The 25,955-nt window shown below is 44.7% G+C and overlaps 1 protein-coding gene across 1 annotated transcript in view; it reads left to right on the plus strand.

Moving 5' to 3' along the window:
* The first annotated feature begins 3,006 nt into the window (after positions 1-3,006).
* LOC119442500 (uncharacterized) overlaps positions 3,007-25,955 on the plus strand; it is a 121,168-nt gene continuing 98,219 nt past the window's right edge. The window contains exons 1-2 of the mRNA XM_037707399.2: positions 3,007-3,248; positions 12,375-12,547. Of these exons, the coding sequence (XP_037563327.1) occupies positions 3,104-3,248; positions 12,375-12,547 (318 nt within the window). The 5' untranslated portion in view covers positions 3,007-3,103. The remainder of the gene's footprint in view (positions 3,249-12,374; positions 12,548-25,955) is intronic.

Genomic DNA, 25,955 nt, shown 5'->3' on the forward strand with positions numbered 1-25,955 from the left:
AAGCGTCATACATGCCACGTCTCTACGACCACAATACTGCGCATCACTGCAGTGCTTCTATGGTAATCGCATAATCGTAGACGTTCATCGTGAGATGGGTTCCGCCGGAATGTTTCTTTATTTCCTTTTGTATCTGTTTGTGTGGCCGTATAAATATTTTCCGTTCTCTTCTGTGTGTCACCTATATATGGTATATCTCGTACGATCATTCTGGGCATAGTTACTGGCATTGTTTTATCATGCGCATCCTTCCACCACCAGCTTTTCGTATTTTTCCCCCTTTACGCACTGGTTCCTCACGTTTGCCCTACCTTAGTAATTCGTTAGTCTTTATATACCCAAACAATTTACCCTGCGTGCGGTCTCACGCTTGTTGCGAGGAAAATGAAACTTACGAAAGAGCTGGTAAATAAATGTCCGCGCAACCAAAGCCCTACCCGAGCAACTTCTCCCACTCGACTTTTTCGGGAAGAGCAGGTCACAGCATGCCACAAAAGTTCAACGCGTACGAGCGAAACAAATTTGTTTGGCCTACGTAAAAAGGCAAGCATAGTGTATCCGGACACTATACCAAGATAGATAGATAGAAAAGTATACCATCTTCCCGTAGGGGAACCCTGAGTAGTATGCGAAGCAGCCATGGGTTTGACTCAAGGTAGTTTTATCAGCTGTATAAACTTGGACATGCAGCAGCACCAGCAACGCGCAGAACTGTTGTCGACGCCGACGGCCTTTTGCCCGCGTTCGCACCGAACGCGCGCGGCGTTGGTGACTGTTGCCGGTGCCTCTGGGGCGCCTACCGTCGCGCCTCTAACCTAAGCTGCTTCGCATTATCGCGCGCGGAGCCGCAGCTGTTGCCATTCGTTGCGCAATCCGGAGACGAGAGGAGCGTCGGAGAGGAGAAATGCCGAGAGGAGAGGAGGAGAATGAGAGGACGAAGTGAATGATGATGAGTGGGCGAAGCACCGGGGGATCATTCGGGCGAAACGCCGGAAGCTGGCTTCCGGAAGTGGACGCCGCATGGCGGAGGGAGGGAGGGACATAGCCCCGACCATAAGCTGCTTCGCATCTAATAGATAGATATATAGATAGTGTCACAAAAGAGCGTGTAATCGAAGCGCGCGCCGCGCGTCACGCAAGCCAGCGAAGGAACACACCGGCCCCACGGCAACTTCAACAGAGGGGGAGAGCGCATACGCTTCAAACGAGCGACGCGACAAACAGCGTCTAGACGTCTAGTAGAAGCATAGACGAAGCGACGGTAACCAGAGAGAGAGAGAGCACACGCGCGCGCCGAAGCACCTTCTCACCCGGCGAGTCGAGAGAGAGTAGTTGTAAGTGGTTCTTGAGGAAAGGGAAAGGTTGACGCTATCTTCTGCAGCCCTTGAGGGAGCACGGCTCAGCGCCAAACGAGTCGAGAGAGAGATTACTACAGTGTAAGCGTGCGCCAACGGGATGAGTCATCACCCCCGCCTCGACGACGCTCCGACAGCGGCGGTCGAAGGTGCGAGAAAAGACTAGAAGATTCGCAGGCTGGGGCCATGCTACGGGAGCATGACCTCGATAGGAAAGTTCGAGAACGCCTGTGGAGGCTATAAAAACGGCGTGCGAGAATCAGAAAGTCAGTAGAGTTGAGTCCGCACCGGTGAAGTGATGTAACGTGAAGACCGAGCGTCTGCGGAAGAAGGGGATTCCCCGGCAAGCTAGTCGACGAGTTCATCGAGCGTCTGCATTTCCGGAAGAAGTTTCTTCTTCGAGATTTGCCCCGAGCTATGCCGAGATCGTCTGACTCCAGGGCCAGCACGGTGAATACGATTGGACACTTAGTGTTCCTATTCATTTTGTACTTTACGTGTCGGACTCTTAGTGCTTGTCGTGAATTATTTTTCTGTGTGTTGTGAATACCCATCTGAATTGTGTTGTGTCTAGCCTAAGTGTGCACGTTTGTGTGTAACTGCCTTGTGTGAAGAATATATTTTGTGGTGTTTTGACAACTCTGGGCTCTGACTCGCTCTTTGGACAGCAACCGGCGTTCGCTGGCGCACCAGAGGGCCCATTCTTAATTGTCCTTGCTTTCGTGGGATTATTTTCGGAAGCTGATAAATCGGCTTTGAAATTTGTTCCGGCGTTTGCGCCTCGTTCACGGGGTCTGTGACAGATAGATAGACAGATAGATAGATAGATAGATAGATAGATAGATAGATAGATAGATAGATAGATAGATAGATAGATAGATAGATAAGTAGATAGATAGATAGATAGATTTTAATGATAGGAAAGACAGAGAGGTCGACCTGAGCTAGTGTGCTCTAGTCTGCTACTCTGTACTGGGGAAGAGGGAAGGGGAGTGAAAGTACTGGGATGGATGATGATGATAAGAGGACTGGTGAGTGTTTTGTGTACATTCACTATACCAGAGTAACCGAGTGCCACAATTTGGCAAAGTGTTACCGCCAAAGAAAGGCCCTATTTTTTTCTTTATTTTTTTCTCTCACTGTAATTTATTGTTCTGATATCTTTAACTGTTGTAGTATGTTTACAAAAAACGCGCCGCACAGCGTTTTCCGAAAAAAATAAAATAAAGAAGGTCGCTCCGTTCGACCGCCGGTCCCTGGCTCTGACTCATTCTGCTTCACTCGCGTTTATTACGGGCACGATCGAAAGAAGCGGTGTAGCGGTATACGTACGGGGCCGCGCATCAGACAACGTTTCAGTGCCAGGTCTGGCGCAGTCTGGCCCAGTCTGGCAACCGGCCCTCTCGTCGTTCGGCGTTCTGTGGCGCTGCCCGTGGATACACTTCAAAAACGCACCGCAGCGCACGCGATGGGGACTTCCGCAGCGCAACGGCAAGCGGTGCCGCCCTAGCTTTTTTCCACTACTCCTTGAGTTGGGTGACGTTCGAGCATCGAGTTTGGAGAGGGCACCGTCTAGATTGTAGTATTAGCACCACGGGCCAGGGCCGTTTGCGGAAATGCGTGAATCTCGTAGTAAAGTTCGAGACGGCCGCTTCCGCATTTTCGTTTGTTCGCTTAGTTTCGACGTCGTGTGAGAGAGGCGTCAGCCAGGGCGGCCCGCGGCTCGAATTGATTTCGATGACGACGAAATGCGCCGCGGTTGGCAACAGCGGTACTGGTCGCCGGACACGCGGCCGCCTTTGTGGACGAAGCAGCGGATAACTGCGTTTCCTCGTCACTTCTACGAGGGCGGCGATTTCGAAACGCTGGATTACACCCGTACTCGTCAGCAAGGTGAGAGGACCACTCTTTCATCTCCCCTATTGTTGTGTCCGTTCACAGTTCCCTCCCTTCATGCCCTTGATCCTCTCTGTTCCCTATTCCTCCGCCCTCCCCCTCCCCCCTTTCCCCTTGGCCCGCATGTTGAGCGAATTGGCCGCTCAGACGTTGAGCGAATGGGTCGCCCGGGAGGCTAGCGGCTGCTTCCATTGTGTCGCACGATTGAATTGAAACGGGCGGGTGTCAGTAGAGTCCCGGAGAAAGCTCGTTTATCATAAACATATTCTAAGTCACCGTCCTGCTGTAGTTACGAAACTTGGTTAACAAGACAGCGACGAGGATTTCTTCAGCCTGTCGTCGGTGTATTGAAGTTGGGCTGCGCCGTCTACGTCTTTGTAGAGGGTATTGTGAAGTTTGCCTTTTATGAATTTCGCTCTCCTATTCGCCTATTAGGAGCGCCGTCGGAGTTAAATTCCAAGATGTATAACAAAGGTGTCTGGAAGACGTGTTATTGAAAAAAAAAGAAATGCAAGTACCATGGATGAAAAATTTCATTTATAGAATACTACAACATACTTTTGGAGCTGTGAGTGGGGATATTATTCTCCAAAATCCGTCGCGATAGTCACAAATTCTGACTATCTCAAGCTCGACCAGGCAATACACACATATAAGTATGTGCTGGAGGGCTTTGGTGAAGTCGGCTTTTTTTTACTTATGATTTGTTTCTGTTACTTTCTTCATATTTTTCTGGATGCGTTCTTGTTAGGAAGTGGATGCGCCAGCTTTTGTGCCTAGGTATCCTGCTGCTGCATCGATTAGGCCACCGGTTTTCGACACGTGGTCTGTGACCGGGATGCTATCCGTGAAAACCTTGGCATGAGACCCGTAAAGGCAGCCTAAGCGTTCACCCTAAGATGCCCTCAAACTCATACAGCTCATAAAACTCACGTCGTCCCTCCTTTTTGACATACCACTGCCCAACCCGCCTTAAAACAGTGTATTGCACGATTCCCGGCCCGAAGGAGAAATGGGAGTTTTCGTGGAGAAAAAATACAAAGGGGCCACCTTGAAGCAGGCGTCTGGACTGCGAAAGACGCGCCACTTGAGAGCAGGCAAAGTCTAGTGACGTGTTTGTACCGCGGGGGGTAGAATGGAAACCAACATGAAAACGGTTTTATTTACATTTTCAGCAGCGTGTTTACGCAAAAATGTTAAGACACTTTTTTTATCGCAAAATTATGATAAATAATTTGCATCCGAATGTTTTCTGGCGCTTTGCTCTTTTTTGCCCCTGACCTTCCTTCTCCCCCTTTCCATCTTACTGCCACTTCCTATATTTCTCGTCACGTAAGCATAACCTCTGATGAAACTGAAATTGCATCAAAACGAACTATTGGCCCTGGGACGTAAGGCATGCCAGCTTAATAACGTCATCCTCTGCCACGTAATAGCGATGCTTGACTAGCCCAACACAATCACGTCTTCAGTGATCAATAGCACTGTGGAGGGGCGAGGGTGTACCCGCGGCGTCGAAGCAGCTGGCTGACGTATTCTATTCCGGCTAGTTCCCCGAGCTTCTTTTTAACACCGCCATCGTCTTCGTCAACGGTGGTGCGCCGAAGATGGTCAAATTTAATGGTCGCGAGAGGGGTGAATGAATTAGGAGCTCGTAACTTGTCTGCCTGTTCCTGGTTCAGGCTTACCTTGTGCTACGTAGATATAAGGGGCACAATTCACAAAGCCCTTCGTTCGAAATTGCTGTTCGCCATTGGACAGACCGCATTCACAAAAATGGGCTTTAGCTACAGCTGTTCTTAAGAACAGATATTAGTTATTAGCCAGTCTTGGCTAACGTTATGTCCAACATCCCGATTGTCTCGCATCTGTTCTTAAGAACAGTTGTAGCTAAAGCCCGTTTTGTGAATGTGGTCTCAGACCGCTTATTTCAAAGTTTCATAAATATTTCTTTTCATGTGGCCATTCTGGTGTAGCGCCGCCTAACACAACTAAAATGCGGTGAAGCACACTACGTTGTTGCGCGGAGCGTGGATATGCCATTAGGCTGCATTATACAGGAGGCAAGGGACTCTCTTAGGCTTCAAGTCCATCTTGATATGAGAAAGGTAGCTTTGATAAATTTCAACCTTCACACACATATTCACGTGAACGCCAGGATAAGCTAGCCTTAGGAGAAGATCGTGATTTACCACGCATTTTAAACCGAGTTTTTGCAATGCCTAACTCATCGCAGTGTATGTGCATGTGTTTTGAGACTGCATGTGCTGTTTATGTGATTACTGTGTATATCATAATTATCACCCAGCACCTTGAGTAGCATGCTGTCAGGCGATCAGCCAGGTTAACACACACACACACACACACACACACACACACACACACACACACACACACACACACACACACACACACACACACACACACACACACACACACACACACACACACACACACACACACACACACACACACACACACACACACACACACACACACACACACACACACACACACACACACGCACGCACACGCACACGCACACGCACACGCACACGCACACACACGCGCGCGCGCGCGCGCGCGCTACTACTACTGGGGGAGTAAGCGGCGCAGTAAGACTGCGCAGTAAGACTGCGCAGTGGTAACACGGCGCAGTAAGACTGCGCCGTGTTATCACCAGTAAGAATATTGGGTTTAATGTACTCTCTCCTTGCCTAAAATACTACTAATTAACAATTGCACACTCACTACAGACATTAGAGCGTTACGACCACGCAAGATGCTAAGAACTCACCGAGAGCTTTGCTGAACGGGAAGGACAGCGAAGCTACAGTACAATACCTCTCTCGACCTTTGGTGCTAGCTATATAGCTTTCGTTATCTCCAATCGGTGAAGTAGCTGATACTAAGACGGGCTCGCACGTAAGGCTAACTCGTCCGCTTTATGCCCAGAATAGGAGAGAGCTATGCGTCAAGGCTGGTGGGAAATGATACGCTGTATACCAACGACGTTCTTTTTCTTAAATGCTGCTGCATTAAAACGGGTGAACTTGAATTCGGGTTTGTAGTTCTAGATTGGCCTTCCGACGGAAATGGTGACACACGCTTTGCGTTTCAAATGCCGCGAAGATCCGTGTCCAAATGTGTTCAGTATACGCTACGTGTGGTGAAATGCGGGTTCCCATATTCTCGTGCAATCATGGTAGCTAATTCTCCAGAAACTGAGTTTTTAGAAATTTTGAGTGATCTTTTAGCCACTACGATTTCAAACTAGGATGACAACGTGACGCGAACAAAAATTAATTCGTTTTGACGAATCGTTGGTCTTATTAATAGATCCGAACGCGCTGAGCGCCTGTGATCAATAATTTCCGATCGTATATCAGTCGGTTTTACCGTCAACAAATATAAAAGCGAGACCGAGGAGAGAATGATCCCGCAGGGCAATCTGTGATGTAGCCTTTCATGCTTTCTTTTCTGCTTTATTTTTCGTTTGTATTGTTTTGTGAACACAGTTCTCCGAGACAAATTATGTTACAACGCCATGTTTCAGCCTAATTTCAGTTGTTCGGCAGCTTAAACGAGTTACAAGACTTGGTGCAAAGCGGAGAAACAAGATGAAGCGAAAACGCGTCGTCCAACTTCATTTCCGAGAGCTAACGATGATTAATCGGCGACCCGCACCTTCCCTGCAGAACAGTTGCCGAGGCACTTGAGGGAGGCCCAGGCCAGGCTGGTCGGCGCGAGACCGGAGGAGCATTTCGGAGGGAATAGCAAACTTGAACTAAAGCCCCGTTCCACGGCGCTCGGATCTCCGATGAAGCAAGGGTTTAGAACCGCTTCCGCCCTTATTTGCACGGCTCCGGCGCACTTTATACCACGGTAATTCGCTGCATAAATAAGAGAGCGGTGGTACGTTGCCTGCTATTTGAGCGAATGAAAAGACAGATGTAATTAATTAGTTCTTGCTCAACCCTATAATTGTGCAGTACAATTTTAATGGGTGAGCTACAACGACAACGGTAAAAAGTAAATAAAAAAAAGTATCTTAATAACCAACCTGAGAAAACCCTAGAGCTATTGGGTGCCTCGATGTCCTCCTCGCAACCTTCCTGGGGCAAGACTGCTCCGCCCTCTCACAACAGCAGACTGTACTTGGCTAAAGGGAACTGAAGGAGTAAGTATGAAAAAAATATATATATAGAAGGAATGAAATGAAAGAATATATTAGAACGCTTCGCAGTGCCCGTGGGCTTTCCTGAGAGTTCAACGTCACCGTGTTCGCTAACCAGTGACTTCGGCATGCACTTGAGTTAACTTGACTTGAAAAAAAACAGACAACCAGATTCTGGCTCACTAACTCGCGCGCGCGCTAAGTACCCCCGCTTTCCCCTTGGGCAAAATTTATACGGCTAAAATAAACAACAAAAGTAAGAACGCTTGTGAAGGTATGGTATGAAAGTTCCAGATTGCTGCTCGCTGGTGCCTCTTGTAATTATGCTGCTCTGCGCGCATTTAATTGGCTGCGTCAGCCTAAAAGCAAGGAAACCGTTTTTATAACCCCAACTGCACAGAGGACGATCAGCTGAAGTTCCGTGCAGCACCTGTGGGGCTACCCTTAGATCTCTTTCTGGATTCTCCAGGAAGCTCAATATACCGCGGGGACGCAGTACCGAGGCACTGTACACATATTTGGAAAGAGATAAAGTGCTCGGTGCATGCTCTCCTTGGAAAAAGGGGCCTTGGTACTGCCCTGCAGTCGCAGGAACGTTTGCCTAGCCATCTATAATTGCCTATGTGAAAGAAAAAGCAGGCAGTGCGAATGTTTCACTGTTTTATGAGCTCTATTTTTCGAAAAAATTCTTCCTCTTTTCTAAAATTCCAATATTGAAATTCTAAATGCAGGAAGTCAAAATTTGCAACCGAATTGGTGAAGTGACTTATTTCACCATTACCTGCTTGCTCTCTTCTCCCCCTTGCTATAGGCTGACTGCTTCTATTCCATATTGCCTTAGTGCACTTATGGTCGGCTTCTCTTGTATTTTCATTTCTCTTTTTGTTTTACTTGAGCTATCATACTTGTTTTACTTGAGCTATCATACACAGAGAAGCGAGATGACGCAACGTGCCGTCTAGGCTAAACTCAAATAATTTATCCGACTTTCCGTGACGCCGTCCGAGATTCCTACTCAGAGTCAGTGAATGTGTGCCGAATGTCTTGAGAAAGAAAAAAATAAAAGAGTCTGGCCTTTCGTTCCAAGGTCCAAATTATTTTGACACTGATTACTTAAACTTAAGCTGCATTTGATCTTTAATTTTGGTGCAGGGTATCCGAACCAGACATTTCTCTGGTTAACATCCCTGCCTTTTCTCTTTCTTTTAGAGGTAAGCTGTATATGGCTAGGTTCTGGCGGATCGTGCCCGCGAACAAAACGACGCGAACAACAACAATTTCTGGCTCCATGTGCGAGGTTGTTAGGCTCCATGTGCGTGGATGGTTTGGCTCCACGTGCATAGCGGTTTCTGGCCCAGTTGTGCCCTTGCACAGGTGTCAAAACGGACGATGGATGGCCCATTGTTATACCCCTTGCCACCGTCGATGCCTTTTTCACAAGTGTCGCCGTACTCGGTGGCGGCACGTCCCACCAATCTTTGTGCCCCTTTGTCTCGTGACGTAGAGGCTGCGCTGTTATCAGCTGCTGCCCTTTGGATTCGCTATGGGACGGACGCTCGTTTAACTACATCTTCCAGGATCCTGACGTCAGGATCCTGGCGATGCAGTGCAGTGTGCCGCGGCTATGAACGCTGTGCCTCATACGCTAGTCAATGACGATGGGGCGGACTTGGCGCAGCAAACGCACTACTTGGCCATCGCGCCGGGTGAAAACAAGACGCCGGTGTCCTTGCTCTTTGGCGAACTTGCCGAAGACGTTCAATATAGTCAATAATGATAATATATAAATTCACTATAGCAATATTCACTATAGTAGACCCACCATAGTCACAGCTTCGCGGCTATCTTGCACAGTAGTGGAAGGGCTCTGTATTTTCAATTTTTTTCTCTCTCTATTTAATCGTGGTGCAAGTGCTTTACAAAAAGCACCTTCTGGATGCTCTTCTTGTTATCTTTCCTTTTTTTTGTGTCTATATTTCTCTTTCTCACCTCCCCAAGTGTGGGTTAGACAACCGGGCATGCCCTTACTTGACCTCCCTGCTTTTTGTTCTACGCATATCTTTTTCCGTTCCGCCATTGTTAAAGATTCCTCAGGACCCATTTAGCCACCTTCCGAAAATTATTTATGCAGACAACCGCGGTCAATTGTGCATTTAGAAGAAAGCGAACCATCAAGTTTGATTTCGTGCAATTTTCGTCATACTGTTATAGCAGTCATGTGGCCCCTTTGCATGGCATATAGGTTCAAACATAATCAGTGCGTGTTATCCACGAAATAATATTAGGGACTTTTATATCTTGCGTCTCCAAAGACCTTTGCCACGCCCTACTTGCGTTCTTTTGTAAAGACGGCGGTTTGCATCCGCAAACTTTGGGTATGCAAAAACTAAAGCTCTCTTTTATAAGCGCCTTAGAAGCGCAATTTCGCTGTCTGAGTAAAATACAAGCGAGCGAAATGTATATGTTTAAAGGTCCACCATCGCAAGCCGAACACTTCATATTAATCTTTACGGCGTATGAAAGAAGGTAAAAATAAATGTTTTGAACTTCTGGGAGGCGCGTTACCCAGCAAAGTGCAATCTTGAATTGCTCTTCTGGGGGCAAAAACAAAACAGGCAACGCAAGAAACAGGCGACGCAATGATACGCCTGTTTTCTTGCTTTCGAAAAAGAACATTAAGACAAGTGTATGTCGCGACAGAACGATTTGCACCCTTTATTTTTATCACCACTGCGTGATTGCTTGGTCATAAGCGACAACCAGAGCTCTAGCTTTTTTTTTTTTTTTTAAGACCGCTTGATGTGAGAGATAGCGGACAGAAACGACGCAGTAATGAAATTAATGAGAACCGTTGTACAAGTTGAGTGAAGAATGAGAAAACATAAGAAAGCAACATAACTAAAACTTGGCAGACAGCATTTTTTTTGTTATTGTACTTGCTGCTCATCTATACCGAACTCGAGCGAATCATTTTTTGTTCAAAAAAGGCGCCGTTGTATGTTCTTTCTTTCTTTGTTTGTTTCTTTCTTTCTCTCTTTCTTTCTTTCTTTCGTTCGTTCTCTCTTTCTTTCTTTCTTTTTTTTTTCAGCATCCGGTCATGCGGCCCCACTGGCGCGCTTTAGTATTCCATCGCTAGTAACACACGAAGAAACACTGATCTTAGGCAGTCCCTATTCTTTTTTTATTGCTAAGGACGTAAGGCTTTGTGCTCCTGTAGTCGCGTAACGAAATTAGGCTTTATTCGGAAAGCCGTATTAAATTTCACCGCCGCCTTTCCCTTAGGCTGCCTATAAAATAATCTATTCTTGTTCCGGGTGTTCTTTAATTCAACAATCCTCCGACGCTTCACTGAAGCTTGATATTCAAAGGGTCGAACGAGAACAAAACTATATCTGCATGTGCGACCGGCGTGACAGGAACGTTTACATCATCGGTCGCTTTCATTATTTAGCTGCGTCTGACCTTACACCTACGTACGAATTATGCGCTCTCTTATAATTTTCAACAAAAGGAACGACTTCATTCCCGCACCAAGAACTTTTATCTTCTCTCCGTAGTCGTGTTGCAAACGCTGTTAAACTCGCGCTACAATGTAATTCTGGGCCTCTGATTTCGAACATCTCGAACAAGCAACAAACTAAATCTCTCCCTACCAAGCTATGTACGATAAGACATAACAGAAAGGAAAGACAGAGAGAGATAGGAAGATGTGTGTAATGCGCCCTGGTGAGGCCGTCTTGCGCGAATTCTTCAGAGCCGCAGAGAGATGGCGAATTTTTTCGCCGGGAAAGAACGTAATTTATGCCAGTGTTGGGAGCCGAGGCAAAAGTGAAGTATACAAAGGAAAAGTGCGAAAGTGATAATGAAACACTGGTTCCCTGCGGCTGGCAAGTCTCGGCACAGCCCGTTTCCATTACTGCTGCACGAAAGGAAAGTTCTTGCGCAATGGAAAATGGAAGCTGTCTAACGCTGGAACACGAACGTTAACTGAAAAAAGAAAAAAAAAAAGGCGCTGCGGGCAGTTTTCTGGACGGTCGTCTGGACGTTGTCGACGGGTTCTTACGTTACGTCGGTACTAAATTAGAAGCTGCGTGTTTATACGACTGCAACGCGGTAATTTGTTTTTTCGGGCATGTAACTGGAGACCGGTGATGTGCGGCACTAAGGGAATGCAGACTTTGCAGGCAGCTGTGGTGAGATGAAAGAAATTTATCTTCGCCAGGGTGCGAACTAAATTGAGTTGATCTTGAACGTCAACGATGTCGCCGAGTCAGCCGTTTATGGTATACAGGGTATGGTTATGTTATACGGGAAAAAATTATTAAATGAGTCGTTGTTTTTGGAGAGCTTTTCGTACGACAGCTTTCGTTGTCTAGAAGTATGACTGCGCAAATTCTGAATGATCTAAAGAGAAGGTGCCGTATCCGCAAGAGCAAGACAGTGCTGCAGAAAATGAACGATGACGTAACCATCTTTCTATCATAACTATGCTTTGAACTTTTTAAGCTCCTCCAACCATTTACAGTCTATTTATGTGCTAACAATGACGTAATCGGAAAGTGTGAAGAAATAACAAGCCAATAGTTGCTACGCATCGAGCAGTGTTTGTGCAATCGTTCCTTATACTCTTTAAATGATTAATTTAGCATTTACTCACTCGGGGTAATTTTGACAGAGAAGTGGTACTATAGTATAGAGTTAAAGCGTATATAGGAACACGCGTCGCTGTCTTTTTTCTTCGTTTTTGAATGTACCACATTGCAGCATAATTCGTATATGTTGGATTGTTGCATCCATTCATTAGTAGTAGTGAGATGTAGTAGCAAGAAGGGAAGTGCTACCGTATTCTCCATTCCTGCGAACAGTCAACGCCACGGTCCTCGAGCATGAGTCAGCTATATCAAGGTAGCCTGGTAACCCAGAAACGTCAATCATGACATGCCCAGGAGAGCATCAGCAATGGCCCTGGTGGGAGCACGAGTGGTCAAGGGATCCGCCGCCGAGTGTCCGACGTCGCAGAAACTGCAACGCGGTAATGATGACGTCATCACCCCCGGAAGTGATGACGGACCCGTTGGGAGCGCTCTGGGAGTCCGCCGGCTACCCCAGCTGTGAAGAGGTGGGTCACTGATATTTTACAGCGAATAAATGTTAATTTTCGCTGCACGATTTTCGGTTCTCCGTGCCCACGTGACTAAAGTCGCCTCCTTTGGATTCAGCACTGTGCGCTGCTTACGCGAGTACGCGGGATATGAAGAGATTTTACACAATAGGCCATGCTATTCCTGTGAAATTCGTTTCCATATTTCTCCTGCTGTAAGCAACAGCCAAGGACGACTCAGATCAGAGTCGTCATTCAATTATTTAATTTTTCAACTAATAAGTTTTAAGAAGAAAATAGCTTTCAGGATTGTGCAGGATAGCAGAGCGACACAAGTGGTTTTACATTATAGCATAATGGAGCACTGCCCTTTAAGTTACCCGAACGTTACAGCACAGAATTGACGACTTGAAACAATAGGGTGCACGCTCTTCGGTGCAGCGAACAAACTGCAATATTGGAAAACAAGGCATATCCCCGATATCGTTATCGGGAATATTTGACCATTTGCGGTAAGGCGGTTATTCACTGTGCAAACACAAGCACGTGCGCAGATCGGTTTCGATTTTTTACCCGCAAAGCGTGACAAAGGAGAGTTTTTGTCTTTCATGCTTGTTTCCGGGGAAAGTACTTCAAGAAGCTCCCCGTTCAAGTCTTAAACGAACTGTTTAAAGCAGAAATGGCGAAAATGTATTGCCACGTATTTCAGTAATATATCTAGATGAAATTTAGAGTTTATGCTCACAGCGCAAACGAGACGTGATACAGAAACATGTGCTTGTTTTCTTTGTGTTCTCGGCCTGGCCTTTCCGTGTAACGCTTCGTTGGTGCTGTGAACATGGTCGACAAAAAATAAATATAAATAAAACATAAAGATTTCAGCCTCACGGGAAAACATATTCAAATTTATAACTGCGTCGGCATTCAAACTGCTTACCTTTCAAAGTATCACCACTGTTTTCGTATTTACTATGTAATTCGTACGCTTGGCCAGTTATTAAGAAAATACGCCAGCCACCTGTCATATTAAGCATACTATTAGTGAAAACGATAAGCCAGTGACAAATGCAGCCCTTAAATAACGAAACGATTTTTCAATTTGGCCAGATTGTTCCTTTTTTTCTCTCTCGTTTGACTACTACAAAGGGGCAGAAATTCCAAATTTAAATTCGCACCTATGCACAAGTTGAAATGCTAATCCAAACACGGAAGGAACGTCAGGAATGTTCTCAGCACACTTTCGTACTTTTACTGTACGGATAGTTACAGCCTTTTTCTTACCCGTAGACAAGAAAAAAATATTCATAAAGTGACTTACACGTTTGCACTTCTCTGACCACGTACTTGCCATCGTAAGTCTACCAAAGTTGTTGAGCCTCGAGAACTTTGGAACAAGCTTCGACGCAAAAAATTTCCAGGAAGTGAATCTTTCACTTGATCTTCGCTCCCCGCGCCTAATGCATTTTACCGGCAAGACACGGATGAGGCGAGATAAGTGTGCCGATAAAAAAAAAGAAAAGACAAGGTAAGATAAGAAAGAGAGGAGCGGGCCAAGGCAAATCTCTGTGGCGTGTTGATGGAAACATAATGCAGCGAACATCTCGAAATGAAGCGCATAAAAAGACGGTCGACGAATATCGAGCACGCGGCACCATCAGAACAGCCTTACACGAGGCTGTTGAAAAACACGAACGCACACGTTCGTGCCTCGGGCGAGCCTAAAATAAATAGAGACTTCGCTGCTGCATAATGTGTTAGACGCTGCGCCGTCGTCGTGAATTTATTCGTGTGAATGTGTCGGCGACACGAGGCCACGCTATCTCACTTATGGTCCCTGTTTCCGCGTGTTTAGAATTTTTTTTTTTCTTCTTGGCTTCTCTGGCTTCCCATCCGGAGCTGAAAATGTGAACGCTTCGCTAGCGTTGTTTGCATAAACAGTGGCGGGTGGCGCGCTTTCTGGATAGTAATACAAGTAACCGAGGAGAAACAAAAAGAATACAAAGACATGCGCGACACTTGTTCACCTGATTTGATGGCTTCTGGAAAGAATTTTTAAGTGGTTGATGTTGTTTTGTTCAACTCTGGAGCGAACGCGCGCTGTGACGCCTTCTTCGCACGTGCGATTTGACACACGTTCGGCGAACACGCACCGATCGAAAAGATGGTTGAGCACAGTGGCGTTTTTAATATCAGTAGACAGCTTTGACGTTTTTCGTGAAGCAAACGCACTTGCCTAAGCAATATGAGAGAAAGAAAAAAACCACCTTGGGTGTCAAAACAAACTTGCTTGGATGTTAGACTTGATCTGGTTGGAAATATTAAACGCATGAAAAAAAAAGAATAAAACTTTGCTCGTGTCACGTCAGTGTCTCAGCTTCTTTGATGCCTCGTCTTGTCGATTCCGGTTACCAGGTCAGTCATATGCTGTGTTATTAAAGCTTTCACGAAAAAAAAAAACAGAAAAAAAAAGACTGCGGTGTTTTGATTTGCTGTTGTGGCATCTTGTGATAATTGTTTAGGTATCACAATTAGTCTTTATGTAAGATAATTAAGGCTTACTTACGCACGTGCTACCGTTATTATTGATATGCATGCCTCGACCATAAGCCTCAACTGTCTGCAGAGTTTGGAGTACACTTGCAATATCGACAGTGTGAAGAGAGGCTAGATGGTACCCCACGGCTCAGCGAGCATTTATGCTAAGCTAATCTCTGACTGATGCAACGTCGTACTGGCCCTACACAAAAGCGATCACATATAAGACGAACTTCAAAACTACGCACGTGTGAAATTCTGCGAACTTGTTACCATGCTTTACAAAGCACCTGTCAGGTCTTTTCTTGCAGGTCAGCCGGTATTTCTTTCTCAGCACGGTGGCGCAAATCTTTGTTAACTCATTGTCAGCTATAATGACAACGTTGACTCCGCTCAGCCGTTGTAACAAGGTAATGTCATCGCTAGTCCTTTATGGGTGTTCACAACTAATGGCTTAAGATATTTACGTAGATTTACCCAGGTGCAGGTATTAATTTTATGTATTCATCGGACCCTTTATTTTCTGAAAATGAGATTTGAACACTGCGAAGAGGCTGTAGCTGGCATGACTTATACGTGAAGAGCAATATCTACCTTGTCTTTCAACATTTGATGCCTTTAACTTCTTCTTTCTTAATAATTACAATTCAATTAAGAGATGTCCCTCTCTTCCGAGTGAATGCAGGGTATACAGCAAACAAGACGAGCACGGGTCATGAATACCGCATATTTACGCGAAGTACTTGGATCCTCGTTAGTGCCAAAATTTTTGTGCAGGCGTCGCACGCTGTTCTGGGCAACATTTGAAAGCGATACTTAAAAGAAAAATAAATTCATTCATATTAATAAACCATCCTTCAACAATATAAAAAAAAGCCACTGTTACTGTAGGAGAAGAGGACTTATAAGCCAGAAAATAAGCAAATCGCGAAATACACGTAGGGACTCTGCCTTGAAATTCCCGTACCAGCTCACAGTGGTGCCAGTTCTTTCTTGGAAGAACTACATTGAAGTCTAAAGGAGCCAGCGACTGAATTTAGCAAGCATAGAGAAATACCGGGTGTTCAAAATTAAGCTTTACGGGATTTTCAAAGATCACCTGTGGCAGGTAGCATAATTCTTATCGTTCAGCTGGGTTATTCGAAGAGGCGGACATTAGTAGCGCAGAAATCGAAACACATTTTCAACTAATTAATGAAAATTGACTAGTCAACTTCTTAGTTAATTAATTTACGGCGCATATTGCAATTTACGAATTGTAACCGGCGAGTTTGCAAGACGCATCCACTTGAAATAAAGTTCCAGAATGGCACCAGTTTCGAGATATTATTTCGCAAAGTGTGGGACGAAATACATGGGTGTTCCAGTTACTTTTGTGCTTCAATGTATAAAGCAGCGTTTTGGTAAAAACGTAAGTGGAACAACAGTGCATTTTTACGACGAGTTTGATGGCGCATATATCCAAACTGGTGTCATCCTGGAAATTCATTCAAAGTGGATCTGCCTGAGAAGCTCACCGTCTACAATTCGTAAATTGCAATATGTGTCGTAAAGTAATTAACTAAGTAGTTAATTAGTGAATTTTTGTTAATTAGTTGAATATGTATTTCAATTTCTCATGCTACTAAGGTATACCTCTTCGAATAACCTACCTCAGTGATAAGAATTATGCTACCTGCTGCAGGCGGGTTTTAAAAATTTCGTAAAGCTTAATTTCTGACACACGGTATAAGTGCGCCACAAAAGGTTAAAAGCGAGAAAATACTTTGAAATGAGTGACAGCACACTGACGTATCGGCACTGGCGTTTCGCCGCAAAATTAAATGAAAAAGAAATGAAAATGTGGCCTTGATTTTATTTTCTAGTAATCAACGTTTTATCGCGAGAAGAACGAAAATAAAGTTATTTAAGAATGCTCACTCTGGCTTTCCTTCGGTATCCTGTAAAGCGTGCACCGCCGCATGCGTTACGTTGCTGTGGAGAAGCGCTCACTTGTAGAACGGGCCTGAAGTATTTCTTGGAGCGCGCCTTGCAAAAAAAAAAAAAAAAAAAAAAGACACAAAAAAGAAGAGAGAGAGAGAGAGAGAAATAAAGACAGAAAAATAAGTAATTATCAATTGCATAAAACACTATCTGGGTTTTGTGCGTGCGTGTCTGTGTGTGGACCCTGGGTCACGAGGCGACGCCACCTTAGCTACTCATGTCAGTGCTACTTGTCCGGTCCAGTTTCACGAACGCTCTTTAATATCTATAGACGAGAATGTGAATTTATTTTCCACTTAGATCTGAATATATTAATATATGAGTTTATATAATATATTTACTTTCACTCCAGTCATTACTATCTGAAGTAGGATGCTGTCTCCTTAGTAAAGCGGATCTCCTCATGATCAACATTGGCTAGCTTCAAGACCCCTGAAGAACAAAGGCCTCTCGAAGAGGTCTTAGATAACCCCTGTCATGCGTCAACGGAACACGTCCTATGCCTATAAATTCCATAATCTCGTTGGTTCACTTCATGCTTCAACGTCTTCGATTGCGTTGATTCGCCCATTTTGTTCCTTTAATCATCATTGTTCCCAGTCATCCTGTGAATACATGACATGGTTCTTCTTCGCCTCTTAACTATAACTAGAATGCAATCTCTTCGCACTTTCTTTCCATTTCCTTCGATAATCTTTCCCTATGTTGACGCTATGCCTATAATTCCTTTGCCTTTTTTCTATCTTTTTTATTCATTTATCGTTTTGTGACTGTTCTATATATAAGTCTATCTCTACCAACTGCAGCAGCATCGATCATTCCACTGTATCTTGTCGTATCAATTTTTTCGATGGGACGGAAAGCAAAAGCTCTTGTGCACCATTCTTTAGTTTTATCTTAAGAAACCCTAATTGGTCGGAATTAATCCGCAGTCCCCCACCACGGCGTTCCTAATAATCAGATCCTTGGTTATTGCATGTAAAACCCAAGAATTACCCCCCCCCCCCCCCCCGCTAGGATATCACTAATAGTGCGCTCAGCTTATTTTGGTTATTATATTAACACATTTTCATGTGAGCTTTCGTTTTTGCTGTTCAATGCAATATTTACTGTAGTGAGCTCTAACCTGAGCGTACAAAATAAATAATAAAAGAATGATGGAACATATTGATCAATCAGTTACAATCCACTCCGTTAGATCGGTATTGTGGTGACGGCGACAAGCGGCAACCTGTTAATGGGAAAATGAACAGCTAAATAATTTCTAACAACTCAGTTATTTTCTCGCTATTTTGACTGATATTTACTGAATGAAGAGAAAAAAGACAAATACGCATTCATTCTAACTAGGTCAAATGCTTTCTTCAAAGCTATAGCTCCCTCACTTTCGTGCAGGGCGTGCATCGTCGAGTAAACGTGTAGAAGTGGGTGTTTTGCAAAGGGCGAATCTTAATTTCAGTGAATAGACCGACGTTCAGGTTAGTATAACCTTCGTGTTTTGCACAGTGCACTACAGATGATTGGAAGCGAAGTTGTCGAAAGGCAAAAAAATTATCCCACGCACATTTCACTTGCTTGCTTCAATCCGAGTACGTAGCTTAGCTTTCAGGAGCGCGTTCATTATGACGATGTCACAGGACCTTAATCTCAATATGGGTTGTCACGAAATATAGCAAACACAAACAAAAGAGACCCACTGCGTTCAATTTGTTTATCGAAGTCGTTGAAATGTCAAAGAATTCAAAAAAAGAAAAAAAAAGATGAACTCCTCGTCATATGCAGGTGAAAGGCACTTCGGTAATGAAAACGTTCAAGTAATTACACGCCCTCGTGTGAGCGGGGCCCGTACGTCTACGTATATATTTTCTCTTTTCGGGGGCACGTCACACGTCGGGGAAAGATAAAGCAGCGCTCTACGCTGAGGAAGAGCGCCGTTGAGAAAAATCCTCGTGCGAAAAGCAAAACAAAACATTCCCGACGGATATCGTCTAGCTGAGAACAAAGAGCGCTGACGCGACCATCGCTCCCGGGGGCTTTAGGCCGGAAAAGTCGCTTATTCCCAGAAGGAACTCATGCGGCGAACAGATTGTCAGTGACGTGATAAATTTCTCTCCGGACCTCGGTTGCTGAACCCTCCGCCTGGAGATCTTTCAATCTTAGTCGCAACCATGCGTCACTTTTAAAGTTTTACGTTTTTTTTTCTTTTTTGCATTACATTGTGTATTACGACATACTTGAGCGTACTTTAGAGCTGTGCCAGCATCTCGAAACTCAGGTGCTATGTATCATCTTGCGAGAGATGTTCTTTGTTTTCTTGGATTGCATTAGCCAAGAAACAGAGACTGAAGTGAGCGTCCATGAGGAAAGTTAGCAGCGCAGCTAGATGGATGAGAGGGAGAGCTAATTAGAAGGATGCCTATAGAAACAATTGTTGTGTATGTTAAAGAAAACAAGAGCCAGCTGTTCCACAAAAAGTTGTTGATGATATAAAGTTCCGTACCGGGAAATAGAGTTGATTATAATAACATTTATTAGTCGCTTAACGTATCACCGAAGTTCAAAATTTTGACGCAGTGTCGCTTGGTTTGCAGGATCGAATCACGAAAACAGCAAAAAGAACAATGAAGTAGAATACGAGAATACAAATTAAAGGACAAAATTGTAAACGCTTTTGTCTCTTTTGACTTGAATTACTATCCTCTTATCCCAGTAGAATAAACGTGACGATTGCCATAAAAAATACCAGTCGCGGTGTCACATCGTCGGTAACTAGGAGCACACGACCACGTGGGCCTTTAGCTGTCTTGGCGCTGTTTCTTAGCACGTTGTCTTATTTTGGCGAGTGAAACGCACTGGTCCTGTGTGTACCTTCTTTTTTTTTAGTATTAGCTATTTGGACGATGTCGCCACCTGTTGGCGGCATCGGATACTCTTATATATATATACGTCACACAATAATTAAAGTAAAGCTTTCTTTCCCGACTTTTCAAGATCTGCGTGGCTGCCTGGCGGCTGGGTGCTGTGGTGTCAGTCGCAATTTCGGCGGATATAATTGTGGATATATATACAAAGGTTATGTGTGCACCGAATGAAAGTTCTAGCGAACAGGCTTGATACCCCCTGTATGAGGATCAAACATGCGCACTTTCGTTCTGTGTAACAACTGAATAACTTGTTACATACAACCTGAACATAATTACAATGCCGACTGACAGGCATCTCTAAAGCACACCGATATATTAATGTAATGGTGAATTATATTTAATTTTACATATAAGATGTAAATTCGTGTATCAAATTTGTCTGCTTTTGATGCGTTACGAGAGGAAGTTTATAGAACTGAGATATTTGCTTTTAGTGCACAGTTACGTATGTGTAAGCTTTGTGCTTCTTTCTTCTTTTTTTTTTTTAACTATGAATTTTAAATTTCTGTGAAAACATTCTAGGCCCTTAATCGAAATTATCGTTCCTAAAGTCATTATATTGTATCTTTCTCTCTCAAAGCGCATTTAATTTCAATCGGTACAGCGGTTATCTCACAAAAGAACTGCGTTTTACTGTATTTGAACCGGAAAATCGGAGTTGGCCTCAAGGTATGACGTAATAGTTCAGCGAAAACCCGCTAGGTGGAGAGATGTAATTTTTTTAAAAAAATGGCCTCATTGGCCATTGGCCTCAATGGCCTCAAGGTATAAATCTTCATTTTTTATTGTGTCTTTATTGGTAGAACAATGCACCAAGTTTCTGTAAACTTACGGCGTATTGTTTTTTACGCAATTAAGAAGCTTGTGTTAGTAGCAAAGCATATTGTTATGCGACTAAAACACCTATTGTATGAAACGCTATTTACAATTTATACTTGTATTACGAAGTGCAGCCCTGACCAATATGATTGACAGCTCACGCAAGAAACCACTTCAAGTCGCCGTCATCCTGGGGTTAGTGGGACAGTGCTCATAATTTGAAATGCGCACTTGCAATATAAAGCGTAAGACACATAAAGGCAAATGTGTTATGTTAGAAAGTGTTCGAGTGGCATTGTACTTCGTTACCTTATCTGTCTTGCTTTTTTTTTCTTTTGGGTTGGTAATCGTGTTTAGAAAAAAGAACATATTTTTCACTTCCCTGTCGGCAAACATCTAATTTGCTGCCGTTTCGTTTCTTGAATTTCCCGCTATAGCATTGTCCAACGTACTACGTTGTTGTTAAAAAAAAGAAAAAAAAGCACATGAGGTACGACCTTTTTTGTAAACTCTTGTTTTTGCTGCCCAAGCAACTGATAACGCGCGGCTATTGAAACATCACAAGTGCAGCGTCCTGGGCTCACCCCTCGTTAAGACAGAAATAAAACGTAGAAAAAGAAAAAGCCTAGCCGTCCCGGAGGGTGATCACGGCTCTCCTGAGCCCGATACGCCTCCTGCAGTTTGTTCGGAAGAGATTGCGATAACTGGTTGCTGCTGAACCTGTTCGGCGTTGTGCTGCCTTGAGGGGGATCGAATTTAACGGGATCGTCAGCTGAGCTCAGGGACAAAAGAATGCAACAAAATGGGATAATGGAATGAAGAAATAAAAAAAAAGATCTGATCTAACTTTTGCCCCTACGTGTCGACGAGCAGAGAAAAACACATCGATTTTCCGCCTTCGATCTTCTCCTATCTGTGGTTTCCTCTGGCAATTCTTGCACGAGTGCACCCACCTGCAACGCAAGCGAAACGGTGATGTTGACCATCATTTGTTTGAAAACTTCCAAAACAATATATATATATATATATATATATATATATATATGTATGTATAGCACGTCCGAAGCTGGTTCAGCGTTGCGTCAGAATACCGGCTGTGAAAGGCACATGTTTCTCGAAAACATGCCGTCAGCAGGAAGCAGACGAGGAAGCAAACATGCCTTGGAAGGAAGCAGACGAGGGAACTCGTCGGCTTCCTTGTTTTCTCTCGTCTCGCGACGGAGGTTGTTCAGTATGTGATAAGATTTTGCTCCATATTAAGCGGAGCAGTTTTTTTAAGGCTATACGTCTCCTATAAAGTCCCTGTTATGCAAAATTAGAGCAAAGCATAAATCGCTGCTTACACAGTTAGAGCTTATTAGGTCAGATTACCTGTGCCATGAAAATTCTCATTAGGCATGTGGCTTATGCGTTAACCTAGTTCTATTCCCCGATGAATTACGCTCACACTTTTGTTCTCATATATTTTATCCCCTTTCTTTTACAACTGAACTTCCGAATGTTGCATGGACATAGAGCGCAACGTTGAAATACACTGGTGGCAATTGCTTTTCCGGACAATAACTACGACAGTAAATGTTACCAGTTAAATCATCAATAGTGTCATTTAATAACTCGCAAAAAAAAACACTCCAACTTGCCTTTCTTTCGAGTTCGAAGGCTGTCCTTCAAACTTGGATAATACCTTCTCTTAGTACTGACAATCTCAGTAAACCTTGCTGTCGCTGCTGCCAAGTCCAGCGTCAGACAATGTGGCCTTCCTTTCATTGAGCAATTAAGCCTAACTGGCATCAATTAACTCATGAGTCTGGACCTGGCCTGTGAGAAGGACCGGAAGACCAAGGAGACAGGGGTGGTGCCAAGGCGCCTTCGGCAATAAATCGATGCATCACTTACATCCACGGTACTAACAAGCTGAAAGCACTGTCTGTCTCGGTCTCCTGTGTTTCATTAAAGATTTTCTACCACCTAGCCCGTCACCTTCTCTTTCGCTTTAATAGATTCACATCTTGTTTTTTCACATTTGGCAAAGCGGAACGTGGCGTCCAAAACACGCACAATACCCCTCGTCCCCCATTGTATCCAGTACTCGCTTTCTCGTATAGTTGCACAGGTAAGCTGACACCAGTGGATATATACATGGTCTTTGACTACCCACGCTTTTAACGCTCTTAACTCAAATGAATTGAACAAAACTGCTTTTTGTGCGTATTTCAGCTCGTTGTTAGCGTTCTCCACTACAACATAAACCTGGGTGACTTGGTATAGCAACACCGCTGTAAAACAGTTCCAAAATTTAGACGAAACACAAGTCCCCTTCGAAACACAATTTATTCCCTTTCTCGTGTTCTGTACAACTTTATAGCTGTGTTTCTCATGGGCGTTTCACTTGTCTTCCGATAAGCGAAGACATCGCAGTGCGCCAAAACATTGGCCTCTCACGTTAAGGCGTGCCAAGCAGTAGCAACCGCTGAACGCTGTATTCTCGCAGGTCCGTTCAACACACTACTGTTGCGCATGCAACAGCTTATACAAGAAATATAATGAAGTTGGACAGTGACTAATAATGGCAGAATGCGTCCGTGTCACTTCCTGGCCTGTTTTTCTGTCATTAGAAAATTATGGCGCGACGCGGAGCCACATTCCTCCATTTATTTTTTGTTTAGTTTTTTCGATGTCCTATTAATTTTTATAGCTCTGAGGTATTCGCCGCTCTGAGGGTGCTATGTGGACACCACCTACGGTTAGTATGCATGCAAACAGCACCTAGATGCTTCCGGTTCCCTCCCGCGTTGCGAACCCATAGCAAGGGGATTGACAACAATGCAAAGCAACCTTTTTTGTTGTTTATTAGCCGCGACAATGTCGCAGGTTTGTCTATTGAAAACCTCTCTATCCTAAAATCGTAGCGTAGAACAAGTGTAAGAGTGGCTGTGAACCATGAATTGACCTTCGTATAGTAGTGCATTGGGCTGGAAACGACCCACATGTGTTCTGTGTTTATGGAGGCAGCGCTGTGCGCAAGGTGTCCAACAGCGCTCACGACTGATAAGGGAGATACGAACAGAGCAGGTGTCTTGTTCGTAGTGTCTTGTCCCGTCCTCTGCACTGTGCGCCATGTTCTACGAAGTCTAACTGACCCAACTTCATGGAGGAAGGAAACAATGCCTAACTTAGAATTCATACGCGCCAGAGGGCGCCACTGAAACTCCTGAGAAGCCATCGGTAGTAGAGACGCCATGCGCCGACGCCGCCTGTTCGTGATGGGTAGCGCGAACTGAAGAGACAACAAGAATCGACACAAGACGAGCGCGGTACTCAAACGTGGTTTTCGACGCCAGTTCTGACTGCGCTGTCCTTCATGAACGCTGTTGTCACCGCCTGTCCCAGCTTGCTGTCATGCTGCAACTGCATCGGTTGATTTGAATAATCGGGGGATTAACGTCCCAAAGCAAGACTGGGGCTATAAGAGGCGTCGTATTGGAGCGCTTTCATTAATTTGGCCACCTTGGTTTCTTTAACCTGCACTAAAATTTGGAAGACGCTTAAGCTTCGCATTTAAGAGTGAACGTGATAGTATTAGTACAGTGCCTAGAATAAGTATATTCTAGGCACTGCAGTATTAGACAGTTTTAGAATAGCGTTTGTCGGCTTACGTACGTTAAACGTAAGCATGTTTGCGGGACGTTACTGTGCGCGATTAAAAGATTCTTGACTGCTTCTCACACTTCCCCGTAACTGCAACTTATGTAACCATAATGTTTACCGGGAAACGCTGGTGGTGAACGCTATGCACGAAGGCGCGCTTTCTGGTGTATAGAAACGCGGCCTCATGCGTGGGCCGATCCTCTGTTACTGTTTCCCACTTTTAATATTTCAGTCGGAGAAGATTTAACATAAAATACACGCGCTGTCAGTGTTTTCTTTCATGACATTTGTTTATGGACTGTCATTCTCAAAATTCCGAGGAATAACTTTATAAAGAATATAAGACAAAGTGTGAGCAACTTCAGTGGTAAAAGAAGTATTTAGTGTCTACGGAGGGCCTGGCATGGTCGTGGTGCGGAATGATTCTTTGCCAAATGACGGTCTGTGCCGACACCAGATTTTTTGCGACACGGGGCACTTAACGCTATTGCGCGAAAAGCAGGGTACACGATCGTTTCGGCATTACGCCTTCGCCGAAATGCGGCTGCAATGGGGGGAACAGAAACCACGACCTCGAACTTACCAGCAGAACGGCGTAGGCACGGCACTAACGCGGCCGGTGCTGCAACTACAGCCTTCGTTCGAAACAAATACCTGACGGCTGCCAGTCTTCTCTGCGGAAACTGCTCTATGTTGCCCAGTTTTATTGCGATAGCAATTATATGGACACTCCAAAGCAGATTTCTGCCGTCGGCGTCGCCGTCGCCGTGAGGTTCCGTATGACGTCAACGGCGATGAAATCGTCGCCGCTCTCCGGACGCTGTATGTGCGAGTGAAAGGGCGCGAGGGACGCGCGCTTTCACGGGGAGCGAACGCACGTCGGAGAGCAAACGCGCGTTCTGCGCCGTGCTCTCTGAAGGGCTGCAGAATTAAGCGTCTCTTTCCTCCTTTACACATATAGAGAGCAAACGCAACTTTTTCCGTCGCGCGAAAGGCTGTGGGGGGACGGTAGGGAGGGAGGGGAGGCGACGTTTAGCTGCCGCACCAAATACGTATTTATATAAAAACGCCGCGTGCGTTCGGTGCGAACGCGGGCAAAACGCTGACGGCGTCGACGACATTTCTGCGCGTTGCTGGTGCTGCTGCATGTCCAAGTTTATACAGCTGATAAAACTACTATACTTACTCCGTATAGCTCTCTACTAATTTGCTATCGCAATGGGTGCTTCGCCTTTCGGATGAAACTGCGACAAATTTTTTTCTTCGATAGTTGTCTGGTAAGCCAAGCGATACATGCAAAGCTTGTAGGTAATGGCAACTTGGAACGTATACATTCGCTGTGAAATGTGTGGCGCTACCGTCAGAATTTTTTGCGCTCCCTCCTTTACGTACGCGACTTTTCGCGGCTGATTCTTGCCGTTTCTCCACAGTTTTCGCTACTGCCTAAACTACAACGTTAAGCAAAATCCATTCCCAACGATTCTGCATAAAGCAGTAAAATCTTCGTACCTGTGTCC

This window comes from Dermacentor silvarum, chromosome 2 (assembly GCF_013339745.2).
Source record: "Dermacentor silvarum isolate Dsil-2018 chromosome 2, BIME_Dsil_1.4, whole genome shotgun sequence".
Classification (NCBI taxonomy): domain Eukaryota; kingdom Metazoa; phylum Arthropoda; class Arachnida; order Ixodida; family Ixodidae; genus Dermacentor; species Dermacentor silvarum.